Genomic DNA, 19,164 nt, shown 5'->3' on the forward strand with positions numbered 1-19,164 from the left:
TGGATATTTGAATCAAGGCAAATTTAATGAAGACAAAAGAATTCAAATGACCAGTGAAGAACTACTGAAATAAACCAAGTGAAAGACTGGCAATGTGGACCAGAGGAGGAGGACTGGGGCAGGTGAGCAACCAGATTTAGGATACCATATGAAGTGGCAGACGGCTAAGGTTTAGAATAAGCAGAGTACAGAAACAGACATAAGCAGAATAGCAAAGTATAATGCGAAGATCTAGGCTTGAACAATTAGGAAATGGAAATGTCACTTATTGAATAAGAAAAGTGAGGGGGAAGGAGCACAGAGGATATGGTGGGACATTTACTCAGTTAACATTAAAGACGCCGTGTATGAGACATATACAGCGCTGAGGAACATAACCTACATGAACTACAAACATCAGCTTGGGAGTTTGCACAGAAAGTGCACTAAAGCCAAAGGAAGGGATAGAAACTGAATGGAACAGAATTAAAATGTTTCCTCTTCCATAGAGAGATGCAGGGGGAGGATCAGAAGGAAGGAGCAAAGGAGCGCAGGCAAACAGTGAGGAGAGAGAGGCCACGCCAGGATACACTGCTCTGGAATTAAAGAAAAATAAATAAATAAATAAACATCTTCCAAGGAGGTGAAGAAGAAAAGTTGCCATGTGTCAGGTATGAAGGTCACCAGTAGCTTTAACAAAAACACTTTATAGTAGGGAGTGAGAGCTTATTGGATAAGTTCAGAAAATAACAGTTACAAAGTACTTAGAGACAATATACATGTGTATGAACGTGTGTGTGGGTGAGTGTGTATGTGTATGTGTGTGTGAATGTGTGTGTATGTGTGTATATGTGTGTGAATGTGTGTGTGAGTGTGTGTGTGTATGTGTGTGTGGTGTGTTTGTGTGTATGTGTGTGTGTATGTGTGTGTGTGAATGTGTGTGTGTATGTGTGTGTGTGGATGTGTGTGTGTGAATGTGTGTGTATGTGTGCGAGTGTATGTGTGTGAATGTGTGTGAATGTGTGTATGTCTATATATGTGTGTGTGAGTGTGGGGGGGGGGTCTTATGCAAAGCAAACTACAGGGAGATGTAAGAAAATTCATTATTATCTCCTTCTAGACTCTAATACATTTAAAGCCACTTCTAACTTTGTCTTCAGCTACACTATTAATACAATTTCAGTCCACTTCAAGTATCACATCACACTGAACCTACAGTCAATCTGGGGGTATTAAAACAACAATTTATTGTTCGCTGTTACTAACAGTAGAAAACATTGTATTTGGGTACTAAATTTATGTCTATTTCCCCACACTGTAAGCTGCATGCAGCAGAATTAATGTTGGGTTTAGACAATGCGTGGGATTCAAACTAGTGGCACATGGGACCACTTAGTATAGTCCCTCTCCTCATTCTGGGAGATGTAAGTATGAGATGAGTCTGTGCAGTCTATGGGCTTCTACCTTATATCAATTCCGTCCTAACAAAAAGGTGTGAGTTCTTTAGTACTGGCTTAGACAGGACCCAGTTTCTGACAAAGTGCTTCCAAAGGTATAAGTTTCAGTGTCTAAGGAGAGATTCATCAGCTGACATCATTCCATGGAATGTGACATTAAATCTAGGCCAACCAAGGCTTTGTGCTTCTGAAGAAAGTCAATGACCTCATACGAGAAGACATTCACCTTCTATTAACCACTATCCCTAAATGAGGTTACAGAACACAAGTAGGTCAAATGTTAAAGTTCAATTTGATTACATTGACTGGAATACACATGAAGATGAAATATTCGTTTTACCTTGAAGCTGCAAAAAAGCTGGTGATTTGGTACCCAAAGCTGGCATAGTAGGCGTGTTCCATGATCGCCATCAACTGAATGCAGTTGTACCCTAGATGCACAAACCCCAAAGAAAGTCAAGACTACATACATTTTAAAAAGAATAAAAGAGGAATTCTTTTTCTGAACACGTAACTTTTACAAAGAATCTGGGAGCTCTAATCCTCATGCAAAGTCCTACCACTTTGACACAATTTACTTGTCTGACCTTCTAACACAATCGGACTTCTGTCTCTTAGAGTCACATTCTGCCTACTTATTTGAAATGTCTTCATTTTAATAAGCAACAAATGATATGCAAATGTACACATAATTTTGCCTTAGAATATTAAACACGGTAATCTGCATATGCTAAACTTCGGTTTTACTTGTAATATCCATATGGAAGATTATGGGGCTAAATAAAAGTGACTGATTGCGAGACACACGCTTTTCCTTTGCCTCTTTTCATTAGGATTCAGACATTTTAACATATAGCTTGAGAAATATTACCAAGTTCACTTTTTCTTTTCGACAAAGTAGCTCTTTTGAAGCCAGGGCTAATGTCACTGTGGGATTAAGCTAAAATAACAGTGTGTTTCATGTGCACACCTAAACACTGGCCAAACACACAGCCTTTCTTTCTCTATCGGAATCCGTTTTTCTCTTGGTAAATGATGTCACTCAGAGAGTAGGGATTGTCCTTTAAATATTCATAACAGAAGTAGAATTAGCCACAAGTAAATAATTAGAGAAAAGATAGAACCTCTTTGATCTTATAATGAAAATACAAAACAGAAAAATGAGAAAAATCGGGGGTTTTTTTCCTTCCAAGTACAGTTTGATCGTTTTTCCCATATGATCTGGTTGCTTGGAAAGTTAACACATGTCCTCAATATTTTTATTATTTTCTTAATGTCTAATTTGTATGAACTTCGCAATTTTCTTAAGGAGAACATAAGAGAAGATTCATGAACAAATCATTTAAAAGTATAACTGAACTTCTGAGAAAACCAAATCTAAATTAATTTCCCTGTCTTTGGTCGCCATGTCGCTGATTCTCGTGACTGTATTTAGCACATAAAGTATTCTCCGTCGGTTACTCATGCATGTTTGAGATCAGGAACTTATATATTTAAAGTATTCTCACCATTGGCATGTTGTTGAAAACGGAAAATGATTTGATTCTGTCAAACCTGACAGAAACCCAGGTGTTGATTCTTGCTCAGATGCTGGGAACAATTATCATACGTCTTAGACTCCGAGTTTTCCATTAAATACCCACTGTATACCAGACACGATTCTTACAGAGTAACACCTCACATTTCCATTGTTGATCTGAACAGCGCTAATCATGCCGTGCTTCCTGTCCCCTGTGGGCCCTGCTAGGCAGTGTAAGCAACATTGCAGAGGAGTATCCTGGGCTGCTGAGCCCATATTAAAAGATAGGTATAAATAATTTATTATTCTCTCATAAGGAAAGAACTTCAGTAAGTATTTGTAACATCTTGCCTATCCACCAAAGCTAACAATAAATTTAGTTAATTTTGGTTTCTGAAATTATACTTCAAAAATCACAGATAATCAGGACCTATAAATTAAGTGAAACCTTTAACCCTGACTTGCATTTAAATCTTTCCTACAGCTAAAAATTTAACTCCCTAGCAGAAGTGATACAATTAAGTGGACTTTGTCTTCCGTCTAGCTCTTGCAGCAGGTACCAAATATGCTGCAATTTCTTTATGAACGGCATTATCCATAAAAAGAAAAATAATGGATACAAAATCTATTGAAGCAAGTAGTCACCCAAATACTATTCACTCTGCTGCTCTCTGAGGTCAGACTATGTCATGGGAGTCCGATACAAGAACATCTCAACACGTTTCCAATGTGGTCTGAAATGTTTGTGGAAAAACGTCATCCAAGCATGGACACTATGTAATAACTGAGCCAAAACGAATTCCAGACACCTTACAAATACAAGATATTTTTCTCCCTAAAATACTGAAATGGACAGGCTATAATCAATGGCCACGGCAAGTGATAGAGGTTATCTTCTGTTGGAAAGTAATTACACTTGCGTATTTATCTACAATTCGGAAGCCATCAGTTCACATTACTTTAAATTGAAATTGGAATAATATCTTAAATGCTTATGCTCTATCTTATTCCAATTCTCTTTTCTATGCTATCACTATTACAGAGCAATTGGAGAAGCCTGAAATAAAATGCATTTCTATTACATATTTAATCTCGTAACTCAAAAAAAGAGACACTTGTAATTAGCTTTTCTAATAAGAGAACAGTCTCATTAAAATTTTATCTGAATAAAAATCACAATTATTACTTACCAAGGTCTTTGATTCTTGGTAGTACATTGCTGGTAAAATGTTTATAAGAAGCTATCTTTCCTTCATGGGAAGAAATTCCCACATGAGATTCATAAATTCTTAGGCTTCTGGGTTTCTTAGGTCTGGAATGCCTGAACTACAGAAGAAGTTACGAATGGAATTAAGACGAGAGTTCAGTTGTGACATTACCTACTCAGACATGGGAAACTAAACAGTGGAGAAACTCGGGAAACACGTGTGACTATCCTTCCACACAAAGGCAAGGGACGCATGCACTGTGTTTCTTAATCATCTCCAGGATTGTATCAAGAAACCCATTTGTTCAAAAATAATCCCGAATGGACTCATGCAGCATCACTGACTGGAGAGATTCTCTTTTCTATTTTATTTACCTTATGCCTTAGGAAAAATATAGAATCTTGAGAGGTGCATAAAATTTAATTATTCAATATATATCACTCATTAGCAAGATTGAGTACTACAAAAGCCTGGAAGATTAGTTCTAAAATATATATAAAACAGGTGTGAAACATACAACCAAAAAAAATCCCCTACCTAATACATTTGTTAGTCTGCCATCCCAATGCCCCTGTCATAACTGCACTAATCCATCTTCACATCTCTGATAGTAAAAATATTACATTACTTAAATCTTTGTAAGTTAGAAATTATACCTCAAATACTAATATTTCTTCTTTATGAATTGTAATATTAATTATTAATTAATAATCAATTCATATTAATATTTCTTCTTTAGGGAAATTTACTGGTTTGACTAACTTCAAAAAGAGCAGAAAGAAAATTTGCCTCTATGCCTCATTGGCAAAACATGACAGACTTTGATATGTAAGATGCCTAATACAGGGACACTACCATGTGGAGCACTAAGCAAGAGGTGAAGAAAGAATTTGAGCATTGTCATAAAAGCAGGTATTTAAAATCTGCTGCTCTCACTTTGTAGGGGTTTTCTGGATCCCAGTGTATCCAATCGTAGTTCACGTTGTTGTTCTCACGAACCACATACTTTGCCCACGGGGAGATGCGGTACAGAATCTCACCACTCTTGCTGGTAATAACTACCTAAAAAGAAGAGGAGGCAGTACCGATTTAGAAAAGGCCCGTAAGTCTAAACGAGTCCGCAACCCTTAATGAGCACTGCTTTACACAGGAGCAGAATGAGCTAAGAATTTAGGTGAGTTCCCAGGTGTATAGCCACAAAAATATATTTAAATCCTTTGCTCATCTGCTATTACAATAGGATCCTTAGAGATGTATATAGATTGTATATTTTATGACCCTCCTGCAATTTCTATGATTGCAAACCAACTATTATAGTAGTCAATTAAACATACAGCATATACTAAAATGTCAAGATCATTTGGAAATTGCTATCAGTAAGTCAATCACACAGAGAAAATATTCCTGTTTTGGGACCGAGAAAAAGGATTTATACAGACATCACCTTCTTTACTCCTTTGTGGGAATAAGTTATAATAATTCAGATGCTGAATGAGTAGGATTGTTTAGTACTTGAAATGTATATACATACAAACACAATTTTAAAATGTTGTTCAACCACAATAAAATACTATAACCAGTAAATACAGTGGTTCTCGACCTTCCAAATGTTACATACTTTAATGTATTTCCTCATTTTGTGGTTACCTCCCAACCATAAAATTATTTCCTTGGTACTTCATAATTGTAATTTTGCTGCTGTTATGAATTATAATGTAACTATCTTAAATCTAGCATATCTGATGTGCAAACCTTGTGAAAAGATCCTTTGATACTCAATGGGGTCATAACCCACGGGATGAAAAAGACTTCTTTTTTCTCTTCTTTTATTGGGCATTTTTTACTTATATTTTAAATGTTATCCCCTTTCCCAGTTTTCACTCCAGAAACCCTCTCTATCTAGCCCTGCTTCTATGAGGATACTCCCCAACCAACTCATTCCTTCCCACCTCCCCGCCCTGACATTCCCTACACTGGGGCATTGAGTCTTGACAGAACCAAGAGCATCTGCTCCCACTGATGCCCAAGAAGACCGGCCTCTGCTACATATGCAGCTGGAGCCATAGGTCCATCCCTGTATTCTTCTTCTTCTTCTTCTTCTTCTTCTTCTTCTTCTTCTTCTTCTTCTTCTTCTTCTTCTTCTTCTTCTTCTTCTTCTTCTTCTTCTTCTTCTTCTTCTTTTTCTTGGGTTGTAAATTATAAACAACAAAAGAACATCTGGGGGAATCACCATCCCTAAAGTCAAGCTGTATTACAGAGCAATAGTGTTTAAAAAAATATATAGTATTGGTACAAAGACAGGCAGGTAGATCAATAGAAAAGAATTGAAGACACAGAAATGAACCCACACACCTATAGTCACTTGATCTTTGACAAAGGAGCTAAAACCATCCAGTGGGGAAAAGATAGCATTTTCAACAAATGGTGCTGGTTCAACTGGAGGTCAACATGTAGAAGAATGCAAATCCATCCATTTGTATTGCCCTGTACAAAGCTTAAGTCCAAGTGGATCAAGGACCTCCACATCAAACCAGATACACCCAATGTAATAGAAAAAGTGGGTAAGAGTTTCAAACACATGGGCACTGGGGAAAATTTCCTGAAGAGAACACCAATGGTTTATGCTCTAAGATCAAGAATCGACAAATGGGACCTTATAAAACTGCAAAGCTTCTGTAAGGCAAAAGACATTGTCATTAGGACAAAATGTCAACCAAAAGATTGGGAATTATCTTTACCAATCTTTCATGTGATAGAGGGCTAAGATCCAAAATATACAAAAAACTCAAGAAGTTAGACTCCAAAGAGTCAAATAACCCTATTAAAAATGGGGTTCAGAGCTAAACAAAGAATTCTCAGCTGAGGAATATCAAATGGCTGAGAAACACCTAAAGAAATGTTCAACATCTTTAGTCATCAGGGAAATGCAAATCAAAACAATGCTGAGATTCTACCTCTCACCAGTCAGAATGGCTAAGATTAAAAACTCAGGTAACAACAAATGTTGGTCAGGATGCAGAGAAAAAGGAACAATCCTCCATTGTTGGGGATTGCAGACTGGTACAACCATTCTGGAAATCAGTCCTGGAGGTTCCTCAGAAAATTGGACATTGAACTACCTCTCTTGGCATATACCCAAAAGATGCCCCAACATATAACAAAGACACATGCTCCACTATGTTCATAGCAGCCTTATTTATAATAGCCAGAAGCTGGAAAGAACCCGGATGCCCTTCAACAGAGGAATGGATATAGAAAATGTGGTACATCTACACAATGAAGTAGTATTCGTCTATTAAAAACAATGACTACATGAAATTCTTAGGCAAATGGGTGGAATTAGAAAATATCATCCTGAGTGAGGTAACCCAATCACAAAACAACACACATGGTATGCACTCACTGATAAGTGGATATTAGCCCAAAATCTCAGAATACCCAAGATACAATTCAGAAACCAAATGAAGTTCAAGAAGGAAAACCAATGTAGATGCTCCAGTCCTACTTAGAAGGGAAACAAAAGTACTCACAGGTGGAAATATGGAGACAAAGAGTGGAGCAGAGACTGAAAGAAAGGCCATCTAGAGACAGCCCCACCTGAGGATGCATCCCATATACAGTCATGAAACCCAGACAATACTGTGTATGCCAAGAAGGGCATGCTGACAGGAGTCTGATATAGCTGTCTCCTGAGAGGCTCTGCCAGAGCCTGACAAATACAAAGGCAGATGAGTGAAAATCACTTCTAATATATCTCGCTATCTTTTCTGTTTTGGGAACAGAACAAAACAGCATGTTGGAACAATATTTTGCTGCCTGTCCTGTACATTTTGATATCATCATATTTCAATTAGTTATAAGTAGCAAAAGGAACAGACCCAGTATTAGCATCCAGACTCCTACCTTGTGGTCAGTTAACAAAAGAATCTAATGCTTTTGCTGGGGATGCTAACACCATTTCTTAAGGTCAGGCTTTGTGAAAACTACAGAGCAGACAAACTTACTGACTGCTACATAAAAATGGCTCTTTTCAAACTCATCAGCCCACTACAATGATGCAAGCCCACTGAGTAGGCTAGAGTCAACCGAGCCTACAATTTCATGTGGGGGCGGGGACTTGAAAATTATGAGAAAACATAGGTTTTGACTTATTTGGTGCTCTAAGCAATAAATTATTTGTCTTCAACCTGGAAGTCCAAACTTTCTCCCAGAATTTTTGAAGTGGTAACAGAAAAACTCACAAGCTTGTCATTAAGATATAATCAAAGGACATCATACCAGACAAAGAGTCACCAAATGCATCATTTGCCCGCCTGTTCTGCTTCTCCTTTCTCTAACATGTATCCTAGGGACACGTATTACTGCAAAGAATGTCAGCTTTCATTTTCATTCTCCTTTCATAGAAAAGTCCACATGATGTGTAGAGAAATCTTTGCACCAAATGGAAAATTATATGATTGTTACATAATAGCTTTCTAATTGACTAACCTGCTGGGTGTTCCTTACTAACACAACTTGACCAGGATAAACATTTTATGTTCACTACCTCTTCACAATGTCATTATTTTTAGAAACCAATTAATAGTACTATGATAAATCCAACCAGGAGACAGACTAATAAGGGAAAAGATATATTTTATATATACTTTTGTTTATAGATCCTTTTTGGAGGGAGGACTTGGCTTCCTGAATATTTCCTGTGTTCTAGTAACTTCTGCTCCCTTTTAGCACATTTCGGAGGCTAGTATTCCCGCATGCTACAGTAAATTGCCCTTTTCAAGTTTACTAATGCGTGGGTACAAAGCTCCACTTGATACTTTCATAGTGAAAATCTCACTCCCAGCTATTGAGTATAAAATCTCTAAAGATAATTTACCAGAGTAGAAGTCCAATAAAAATAATCTTGAGGTTTGTGCAATTTTAATTATGTAATTAGTTTCATGGAAGCAATCACAGTGTATCCACGAAAACGATCTGCCTGTCTAATAATCATTTAATGTTTTTATTAATAAAAAACAATGAATAAGGTCTAAATGTTAAAAACACACTACTGATCCTTAATCAAGAAATATTCTTTCAAATTATGAAAAAAATGTATTCAACTTCACAAATTTAAATGCATAGACTAGGGGGACAGCATATTTTACTGTCCATTGTAGTTCAATTATCACTTTATCCCTTGTATAGATTCTAAATGTGGAAACATCATTAAAGATTACAAATATGTGACCTGTGTAATCACACAATTCCAGGGGTTCCTGCTACTTTACTTTTAAATTTTTTATACATTATCCTGTTGATAACCATTTATGCAATAAAATGTCAAATTAATGTATTACACTAATAGGCACGATAGCATAATAATATTTATATGGCCAATAATTTGTGAAATTATAACTTATAACACTGTTATAAATGTTAATTATTTTAGAGGAGCCTTTTATTTAATATTTCAAACTTCTTATATACCTTATGTAAAGGTCATATTAAAAGTATATTATCAGGATAAAGAAAGGAGTCAATAAAAGAAACCTCTAGATGTATAAAAGTCCAATCGACTTAAATAAACTGTGTGGAGTCAAATTCTATATAGAGAATGTCTGTCGGCTGGAACTTAAATATACAATATAAAAAAGATTAGTGAATGGCCAATATCTATAAATAAATAAATCAAAGATCTGTCATGGAAGGAATATCTTTTGAAATCTTTCTTGCAAAAGTATGTCTTCGATGCACTGGAAAATTGCTGAAATAAGGATTCTCTTCAGGTGGCCAGAAATTCTGTATAAAAACAGACACATGCTCGGCTAGTTATAACAAGCCAAGCGTTATCATATTCTGGAAGACGGTGCTGAAAGTAACTCCAATTTCATGACTGAATATAGAGCACATACACACAGAAAAAAGCAGATATTAAATAATACTCAGTTTGCCCAAATTAGTCCACAAAAGTCCGTGTGAGAAGGAGCAGTCATTTACCAAAAAAGAAAAAACAGAAACAATATAAAAAAAACTGTTGAGAATAACAGAAAATAATACTGATTAAAATAACTAGGAGATTCAAGTCACAAAGGATACAACCAAAGTCAAGTTATGAGACAGCTATTCCGTCTTTAATTCCTCCTGTACTCTAACTTTTGTGAGAAATCTGACCTAAATAGTAAACATCACAGAAAATGATGTTATCATATGTATACACATAAGCATAACATACATTATATATCGCATGCCTTCCAATCATGTGAGGCAAGCTGCAGCGGACAGGCTTCTAAATTGTGAGCTGTTAACCAGTTAGTAGCCGAGTTATGGTGAATTGCAGAAATCCCAGGAGGAACATAGTAGTGACTAAGTTTTGTCCTATAAATTACTCAATAATATAAAAATAATTTTATCTCAGTGAGTATAGCCAAGCCTGTGCACAATGCTTGCTATGAACATTTCTCATACATGTGTCTACATATGTGAATGGCCAATATGCCAAGACATTCTCAGTTTTCCATAGGTGGAAAGAGATCTAATTTTAGGTTGACCTCTGAACAGTCCTCCTCTCTCTCTCTCTCTCTCTCTCTCTCTCTCTCTCTCTCTCTCTCTCTCAACACGCGGCACACACACACACACACACACACACACACACACACACAGGGGGTAGGGGAGATACTTCATGTGAAACATAAAAAGAAAGTGTTGGGCCCTACCTTGGTGTTTCCCTTCCCCCTCGCTGAGCCTTTTAGCCTGCTATAGCAAGAAGTTGTTTACACCCTTGGCAGTTGCTCTTAGCCCTGGTTTGGGGCCTAGATCTTCCATGGCACCCCTCCTCCCCACCTAGCCTTCCAGCTTGTTGTTGTTAAGAAGTTGTTTATGCCCCTGACTGGGCCCGGAACTTTCCACCACACAGACTTTTCCTGTTTTCCTAGTTGGGGATTTTCACCTGCCTTGTTGTTTTCCATGGCTTTTGCCTCATGTATATAAGGAGATCTCAGTAAAGCCTTGGTGGCACTCTCTGGAAATGGGTAACTTATGTATGTGTTTTCCTTTTAATCCGCAGGCCCTCGCAGACTGGGGTAACAGGTGTAGCTGACAAAAAAGTTTTGCTTTGTGGGTTTTGTCATTGTTTTTTGTTTTGTTTTGCTTTGTTTTGTTTGGTTGTTGACATGAAAGAATAAAGATTTTTAAACTATCCCCCACCATCCCTGCTGTGAGGGCCAGTGCACCTCACAAAAGAATAACATCACATATTATAGTCCAGCCATAGACGACCTGGCCTCGATAAGGCCTAGGTCAGCATAGACCATCCGGCCTCGATAAGGCATGGCCGAACATAAGCCATCTGGCCTCATTAAGGCCTGACTTACCAGTCCTGAGGAAAAAGAGTTGGGGTCACCTCGCCCCAGAGGCAGGGTGGCCTGGAGTTGGACTAAGCCCAAGCTAGATCATGTGCGCCAATGTAAACAAACCAGTGAAATTGCTGTGCTTTGTGTGACTGTTGCCAACTACCTATGTAATTTTCCCTATAAACACCTTCCCCTAATTGGGCTCGGGGTCGACTCCTCTGTCTCCTGTGTGAGATACGTGTCATGCCCAGAGCTCTGGTTTCTCAAATACACCTCTTGTTCATTACATCATGACTGGTTTCTCATGAGTTCTTGGGGGTTGCGTTGTCTCGAGATTTGAGAGGGGATCTTCCCCACCCCGCTGGTCTTTCAGACACAGGGTCTTCCTACCTAACCCTGGCTGGCCTGGAACTTGCTATGTAAACAGAAAGCTAGTCTCAAACTTAGGGATACAACTGTCACTGCTTCCTCTTCAGTGCTTGTATCTTGCCCTGAGGTCACCACTCCCTTAATTCCATTTAAAAACCTTAAAAATAGGATTTAGCTCCATTACACTTCCTGTACTTTTTAATTCTTGAAGCATAGACTTTGAATTTTCCTTTCTCAGTCTGCTATATCTGATCAAAACAATCTTCAGAAAGGAATCCGGACTCAGTCTATGCTAGGCTTTTTTGAATCTTTTTTTTTTTTTTTTTTGTCAATACAATTAAACTGAATCTCTTCATTTCAGGCTCAAGCACACTCTTCAGACAAAAGCAAAAAGCAGCCACATTCTTCACCAAATACCCCAAGAACAATCTTCAGGCAACATACCAAAATTCCTCCCCTCTGAAACCACTTGACCCAGACCCCCACAGACCAAATGACCCTCAGCATCACTCTCTTCCATGCCTCTACAAATATGGCCCAATAAGCCCCACTTACAGCATCCCCTTGTATCCAAAGTCCTACAATCCACACTCTTCCAAACAAAAGCACGGCCAGCCTATCATAGCAATATTTCAGTCCCTAGTACCAACATCTGTCTTAAGGTTTCATTGCTGTGAAAGACATCATAACCAAGGCAACTCTTATAAAGACAAACATTTCACTGGGGCTGGCTTACAGTTTCATAGGTTTAGTTCATTATCATGACGGCCAGAAGCATGGTATCATGCAGGCAGACATGGGGCTGGAGACAGACAGAAGGAGACTGACTATCTTCCTCAGGCAACCAAGGAGGAGACTCTGATTCCACACTGGGCAGAGCTTAGTCTAGCAGACCTCGAAGCCCAACCTTACAGTGAAACATTTCTTCCAACAAGATCACACCTCCTCAAATAGGACTTCCTTGTAGTGCCATTCCCTATGGACCAAGCATTAAACGCATGAGTCTAAGGGGGCCAAACTATCACAACCATCACAACCACCAAGCCCAGCACCAAAAAAAAAAAAAAAAAAGAAAAGAAAAAATTACTTTAGAAAAGACATTACTTTCTCCTTTATTTTGTTTTCTGAGACAAAGTTTCAAAACCAAGACTAGGTCTCTTTTTAACACAGGTTGATTCCAGTGAGTTCTGTTTCCAAATTTCTGACACACATTTATCAAGCAATCTGAATTTTCTAATTAAAAGGAAGAAAATTAGAAATGTTTTCATATATTTAAATGCATTTCATTGTGTACTTTATCTTTCCATTTCTGTTAGTGAGGGAGGTATATAAAGATAGTCACCAAATTACCAAGGTACTGGTGATGGATAAGCATTCTCCTCTACTTGACTACATCCAGAATCAACCAAGAGGTAAGATCTGGACAGCTCAGTGAGGCCATCCCAGAAAGATTTAACTGCGGAGGGAAGGTTCTCTCCTACAGTTAGTAGCATGTTCTGGTCACAAAGAGCTAAAGAGGCCACAGAGAAAGGCAGAGGGGCTGACTCTCCTGCCTTCACTTCCTTGCTGATGAACAGTTATCTTATTATTGCTGTGGATGCTGCTACCATCAACCATTACCGATAGTCTCCAGATTCTTCCAGTTCCAACAATGGACTGGAAATCAGTGGCTTCACCGGGAAACTTCCACACCCTCAGCCCTAGATTGTAACGGCTGTGCCATCTCGCTTCATGGACTGAGCAGCTACCAGGGTCTCCAATTCACCAGCATGAAGATATCCATTATTGTACCAATCAACTTTTATTATGTAAGCCATCTCATAAAACACTTTGTATTTTACTGTTTCTGTTCACCTAGAAAATCTTGACTGAGGAACACTTCCTAGATCAAACATTTTTTTAAAAAAATTGCAAAAATTCAGTGGTGATTTTATATAAACTTGGGTTATATTTGAGCTATAAACGATATGTTTTACTGAGCTTCTTTGAGTACTAAATAAACATAGCTGTTATTTTTATAAAAACTAGTTTTTTCACAGTTTGATCCTGATACCATGGTTCATATATTTTCTCATTTGATTTTATAAATTTCAGTCAAATAACTTTATGTAAGCCATATACAGATTTAAAAATATCCTCATCATATCCCTTGTGACTACAATGACAGAAAGGATTGAGAGGAATGGGTGAGAGGTTAAATGATTAGACTAAGCCCCTGTCTCATGTTACACAATACTAGGTACTGCACAGAAGAAAGAATGATGGCCTGGCCAGCGACGAGGGGAGTAATTTTTTGATAAAATTATTTTTCTCATTATTTAATACTTACTGTTTAACTCGTTGTTTAAACTTTGTATGATATTTATAAGATAACAGGAGAATATATGGAAGAGATTGCTTGTTTTGAAACAAGCCATGACAAGCTTTCTTTCTTCAATGAAAATTTTAAGAAAAGAAAGATATGTTGCCCAAGTTGGATGCATAAGAATTTATGTTCAAATACTTAAAAGACTTCACTAACCAAATTAAAGTGACTAAAAAAGAACTTCTTCATAGACTAAACATATGACCCACAAAACATATCTGTAATGCGGTAGCATCACAATAAGAACAAAAAGTAATACCAAACATTAGGATAAAGAATGCCCTCATGCACAAGAAGAACAACTATTTTCTGAGACAAAATAGTCAGTTACTTTGCCTTTGGCTTAACACAAATTATAGAATTAGACATAGAGACTCATCTTTATAATATAGGAGAAAAGAAACAGAAGAATACTGACAAAGGGAACTGAGTGGAAAGCAGCAGTTGTTTCTTCTAAAAGCAGGTCCTTACTTACAATGGTTTAGAAAGACAAATGTTTTCTTCCTATAAAAATAATTACTCTCCCCCGAAGGCTTACGCCCAGTTCCCAAATCTTTTAACCCAGATAATCAGTATTACAGCTGCATTTTTTTTCCTATCTCTGCTTTTCCACTGAGACAAATATTTGAGAAATAAAAAGACAACTGAGCAGAACTGATAAAATGCTTGGTTCATTTCAAGTACATTATCTGAACAAAAACCTTATAAAGGGAGGCTAGTACAGAAAGAGAAAATCCAAATGGATTATTAGAGATTTAGGAAGCAGGTATTGAAAATGATATCCCTGAGCAAGTGAGGATAAATACACCTAAGTCAAAAGGAAAGGAACAATGCTGAGCTTCTGTAATCAGCTAAAGATTGATTAGGTGTCTTAGGCCAAACAAATGAATTACCTATGACATAAGAACAAAGGATTTAAACATGCGAGGTATTGAAGGATCAATATAGTAATAAAAGAAAAAAGTCATGGGGGGTAAAAAAAGATCAGTGAGTTTTCATTATTGAAAAAGTGAGTTTCAAAGAGCTTCATCCATGTGCAGTGAAGGCTGGAATTCTATTAAGTAGACATGGTTGTAATCTGGTATGATGCCAATACAAAACCTAAGTCATACAATCAGAAGGAATAGGAGAGAGGATGTGATGCCATGGACCAGCTAAAGGTTTCAGAGAATGTTTTATTAAATGGCATTATAAAAGTCTATTTGATGATAAATTGAATCAATTGAAGAAGGGATAAGATTCTTAAGCAATCATTCTAAGTGTATAGGAGTAGGGGGAGAGGAAATGATTCAACCTCTAGGGGGGAAAAAGACAGACAGACAGAGAGAGAGAGAGAGAGAGAGAGAGAGAGAGAGAGAGATATTCCCCCTCCCCTGAAAAAAAAATCTACTGATCAGGAATTGTAAGATTTATAAGCTAAGAAATCTTTTAATTACATATTTAATGTACACTAAGATTTATTCCTCAAGAGTGGTTAATGACTATAAAGAAACTAGTTGATGATGGGAATTCTGGATTCCCGGCACTCAGACAACCCTTATAGATGAAAGTCTCAAAGTACTGGCTTTTGACATTGTCGCTATTCTCTTATCCTCTATAGAAAAAAAATCTATATTTTGTGTCAGCTATAAGTGGTATTTTATCAGACACAAGTAGTATCTGTAAGAAGGTTTATATAAACAAGAATAGAGAAATTATTACAGAAATAAAATGACAATGGGAAGAAATATTTCATATAGCAGGAAGGAATGACTATGTGGTTTAAGATGTAACTTGAGGACACCTGATGCCCTCTTGTCAATTGATTTTTGTATACATTTCCTTGTGGCTCAAAAGTATAGTCAAGAACCGAAGTGACCCTTTAATAATGGACTCTGGCACTGGTGGCTGTAACAATGAAGATGAGAAGAGGCAGTAATCAATACTAGGATGATCACTGTACAGTTATTCACTTGAAACCTTTCTCATCCAGCTATGCTCAAATTATCAAACATAAATTCCCCCCATGTTTCTGGGATAGGTAGGAAAGATATGATACACAACATAATGTTGTTCTCCAAAATAATCTTTCTATCACTTTTTACTTTCCTATTTAGGATTAACTGATTCACAGGGGAGAAGTTTAATATTATTATTACATTAAAATCAGTTTGAGCTAACAGCGTGATTAGTAAGAGAAGAAGGAAAGGACAAGAGAGAGGGAGAGGGAGAAAAAGACAGAAACAGAGGGGGAGAGAGAGAGAGAGAGGAGAGATGGAGAACAGAATGAGAAGAAGAAATACCTTTAAATTTGAATAGTTCAAACAATAATTTTGACATTTAACCTACATTTAGCTGTGGTATGCAAAAAAGCTTCAATTTAAATATAATTGAATATGCCTAAACCATAAAAAGGTGGAAAAATATGCATTATTTCATAAGCAAAAGTTTACACTTGATACACAAATGTTTATTTATTATTAGTTGAGGACATATTTGTGAAAGTACAAACATTTTTATTAAACATAAGCAGAAGTAATAAGCAGCTAAGTTACAAAATATAATTTTTCCTGTTTTTCTCTGACAAACTGTTAAAAGATTAACGATAACAGAAAAGCCAGCTCCACAAGAATCAGAGCATGGCCTCCAGGGCTAGCTCAATGGTTAGCAATTCTAGAGGCTCTTCTGGGGGACCAGAGTTTGGCTGTCAGTGCCCAAGGATTTACCTAGCATGAGCCCTCTAACATGGCCTTCACAGGTAACGGCATCTTGTGTGTATATGGACACGCAAATCACACACACACACACACACACACACACACACACACACACACACACACAGAGTTAGAAGATAAATCACTTAGAAAGAAAAGAAGATATAGATGCCTATATAGCTTACAGCAAAAAAAAAAAAGCCGCTAAAACATGACTTATATTTTTAAAAATGCACATTTCTAGGGGTAAAATAGAAGAAGGCGTTCAGTTCCTCAATCTTAGAAACACGTTTAATATATTATGAACACAATGACAGATGAAAGAAGAAAAGATCATAAAATAAATTTAAGATATTTGGTGTACATAAATACAAAGACAAAAAGCCTTTGTCCTACATTTAAAGTATTTCTAGAAAATCCAGTTGGGAAACAAATTTTTATAGTATCTAACTGTCTAGATGCCGATGAATTACTTACATAAGAGCTAAAAAAAATTTCAAATTAAATTATTACAGCTACAGAAACTAAATTATTTCCTTTTGGTACTTTAGCTATCGATTGATTCATAATTTTTATTAGGTTTCAGCAATTAATGCCTCTTCACCAAGCAAACTCCCAGCACCTCTGAATGGACAAGACTGCAGCTGAGAGAAGGCAGAGCTTAGCATCCTATTTTCCCACTCCGTGGAAAGTAGGCCTAGTCGTAGGTTCTAAGGAAAATCCAGAAGAAGGGAGTAGGCAAATTAAATACATCTTACAGACCTCTGTCTCCTTAACCCAGGAACTTTGAATGGTGCTTAATCTGACAAAATGCCATCTTCTTCAGCACAGAATGGGAGTCGCCAAAAACCAACTAGTCAGTGAGAATGGAGGAGCTCACAGTATCTGTAGTTTCTGTACATGCTTTCCTCTGCCTGAATACATCCGCATTCAGAATCCACAATCAGCTTTCTTGCCAAAAAATAACAACAAAAAAATTGTTCGATATGAGCAAAACTCCTTCCGATCACGTGTCTTCAAAGTTCAAGTTTAGAAAAATACATGTATATCCTATCAGCAGTCTTTCAATGATCGTTGTGTAAAATGTATGCAGGTGTTGAAAAGAAACGTAAGGGCTCAGTCAGCAGAAGGATGGAGAACAGAGACTGTAAACCTCAGGAAACGACTGCCCTACAGAACAACAAACCTGAAGTTCAAAGTTCATGGGCAAAGCAAGTCTAAAAGGAGTGACGCACTATGCAGGCTCACAGGAAGAAATGCTAAAAGCACTGTGGTTCAGAGAGCCAAAGGATAGAAAGAGAAAAAAGTCATTTTGGCAATTGGCAGGCAAGAATAGAAAATTAAAGTCCTGAGAAGAGAGCAACAGGAGGTGGCCAAGGCCAAAAGAGTTTCTGTACAGCCAAGGCTCCCTGCATGGGCCTGGAGTACTCAAAAGCCTTTGGAAACAGAAAAGAAATTCTTTAGAATAGCTACCCATACTGTTGTTGTAATTACTGATTTAAGCATGCGTTCCTGCCTCAAAAACAAGCAGAACGTGATGCTCTCCAGCTGAGAAGTGAGGTGGGGAGGTTCACAGATGCTCCTACTGGACAAATGACAGAATTTATAACTCAGCTTCCACCTGCTTTTAGTATCAATCAAATACTCATGTAAGCAGTCCAAAGTAACATTATGTATTTCCCAGTTAGAAGGCTCTTGAGGTAATGGTGGCTGTGGTCTTACTTTTCCATGCATCGAATGTTTGCTTGAAGGACTGGTGTGGGCACTCATTTCAACAGAGAACTATAAAAAGCACTGTCTGTAATCATCAGTGCAAAACATTGCAAATCATTGTTTCATTATTGTTATCCCTTCAAACCAGTCCCCTGGACTGCTTATAAATGGGCCGTCAGTCAGTGACACAGAATTAATTAGCCATCACAAACTAACCCTATTTAGCATGATGACACAGCCAATCTACTGTGATACAAACAGGGAAATGCCAATGACATTGAAGACAGGCACAAAAAGACCAAGACAGTATTACTATATAATCTCCAGTCTGTATTAATACACCATAACACTATAACGAATATACTAAAAAGATACTTTAAAATTCAGGAACAATTCATAACCATGTTTCATAATAGTCATAGAAGCAGTCTCATTATGATTACATCGTATTTGTTTCTCTAGGCTGACACAGCGTTTGCAATCGCATAAGAAGGCTTACTTTTCAGTAGATTCTGAAGTAATTTATGAAG

At 37.3% G+C, this 19,164-nt stretch overlaps 1 protein-coding gene across 1 annotated transcript in view; it reads right to left on the reverse strand.

Moving 5' to 3' along the window:
- The window catches only part of Gbe1 (1,4-alpha-glucan branching enzyme 1), a 244,499-nt gene that overhangs the window by 125,483 nt on the left and 99,852 nt on the right, over positions 1-19,164 (reverse strand). Inside the window, exons 4-6 of the mRNA XM_032900525.1 lie at positions 5,100-5,225; positions 4,146-4,281; positions 1,777-1,867 (exon numbers count right to left, since the gene is read on the reverse strand). Coding sequence (XP_032756416.1) covers positions 1,777-1,867; positions 4,146-4,281; positions 5,100-5,225 — 353 coding nt within the window. The remainder of the gene's footprint in view (positions 1-1,776; positions 1,868-4,145; positions 4,282-5,099; positions 5,226-19,164) is intronic.

The sequence above is a fragment of the Rattus rattus genome, chromosome 4, assembly GCF_011064425.1.
Source record: "Rattus rattus isolate New Zealand chromosome 4, Rrattus_CSIRO_v1, whole genome shotgun sequence".
Lineage (NCBI taxonomy): Eukaryota > Metazoa > Chordata > Mammalia > Rodentia > Muridae > Rattus > Rattus rattus.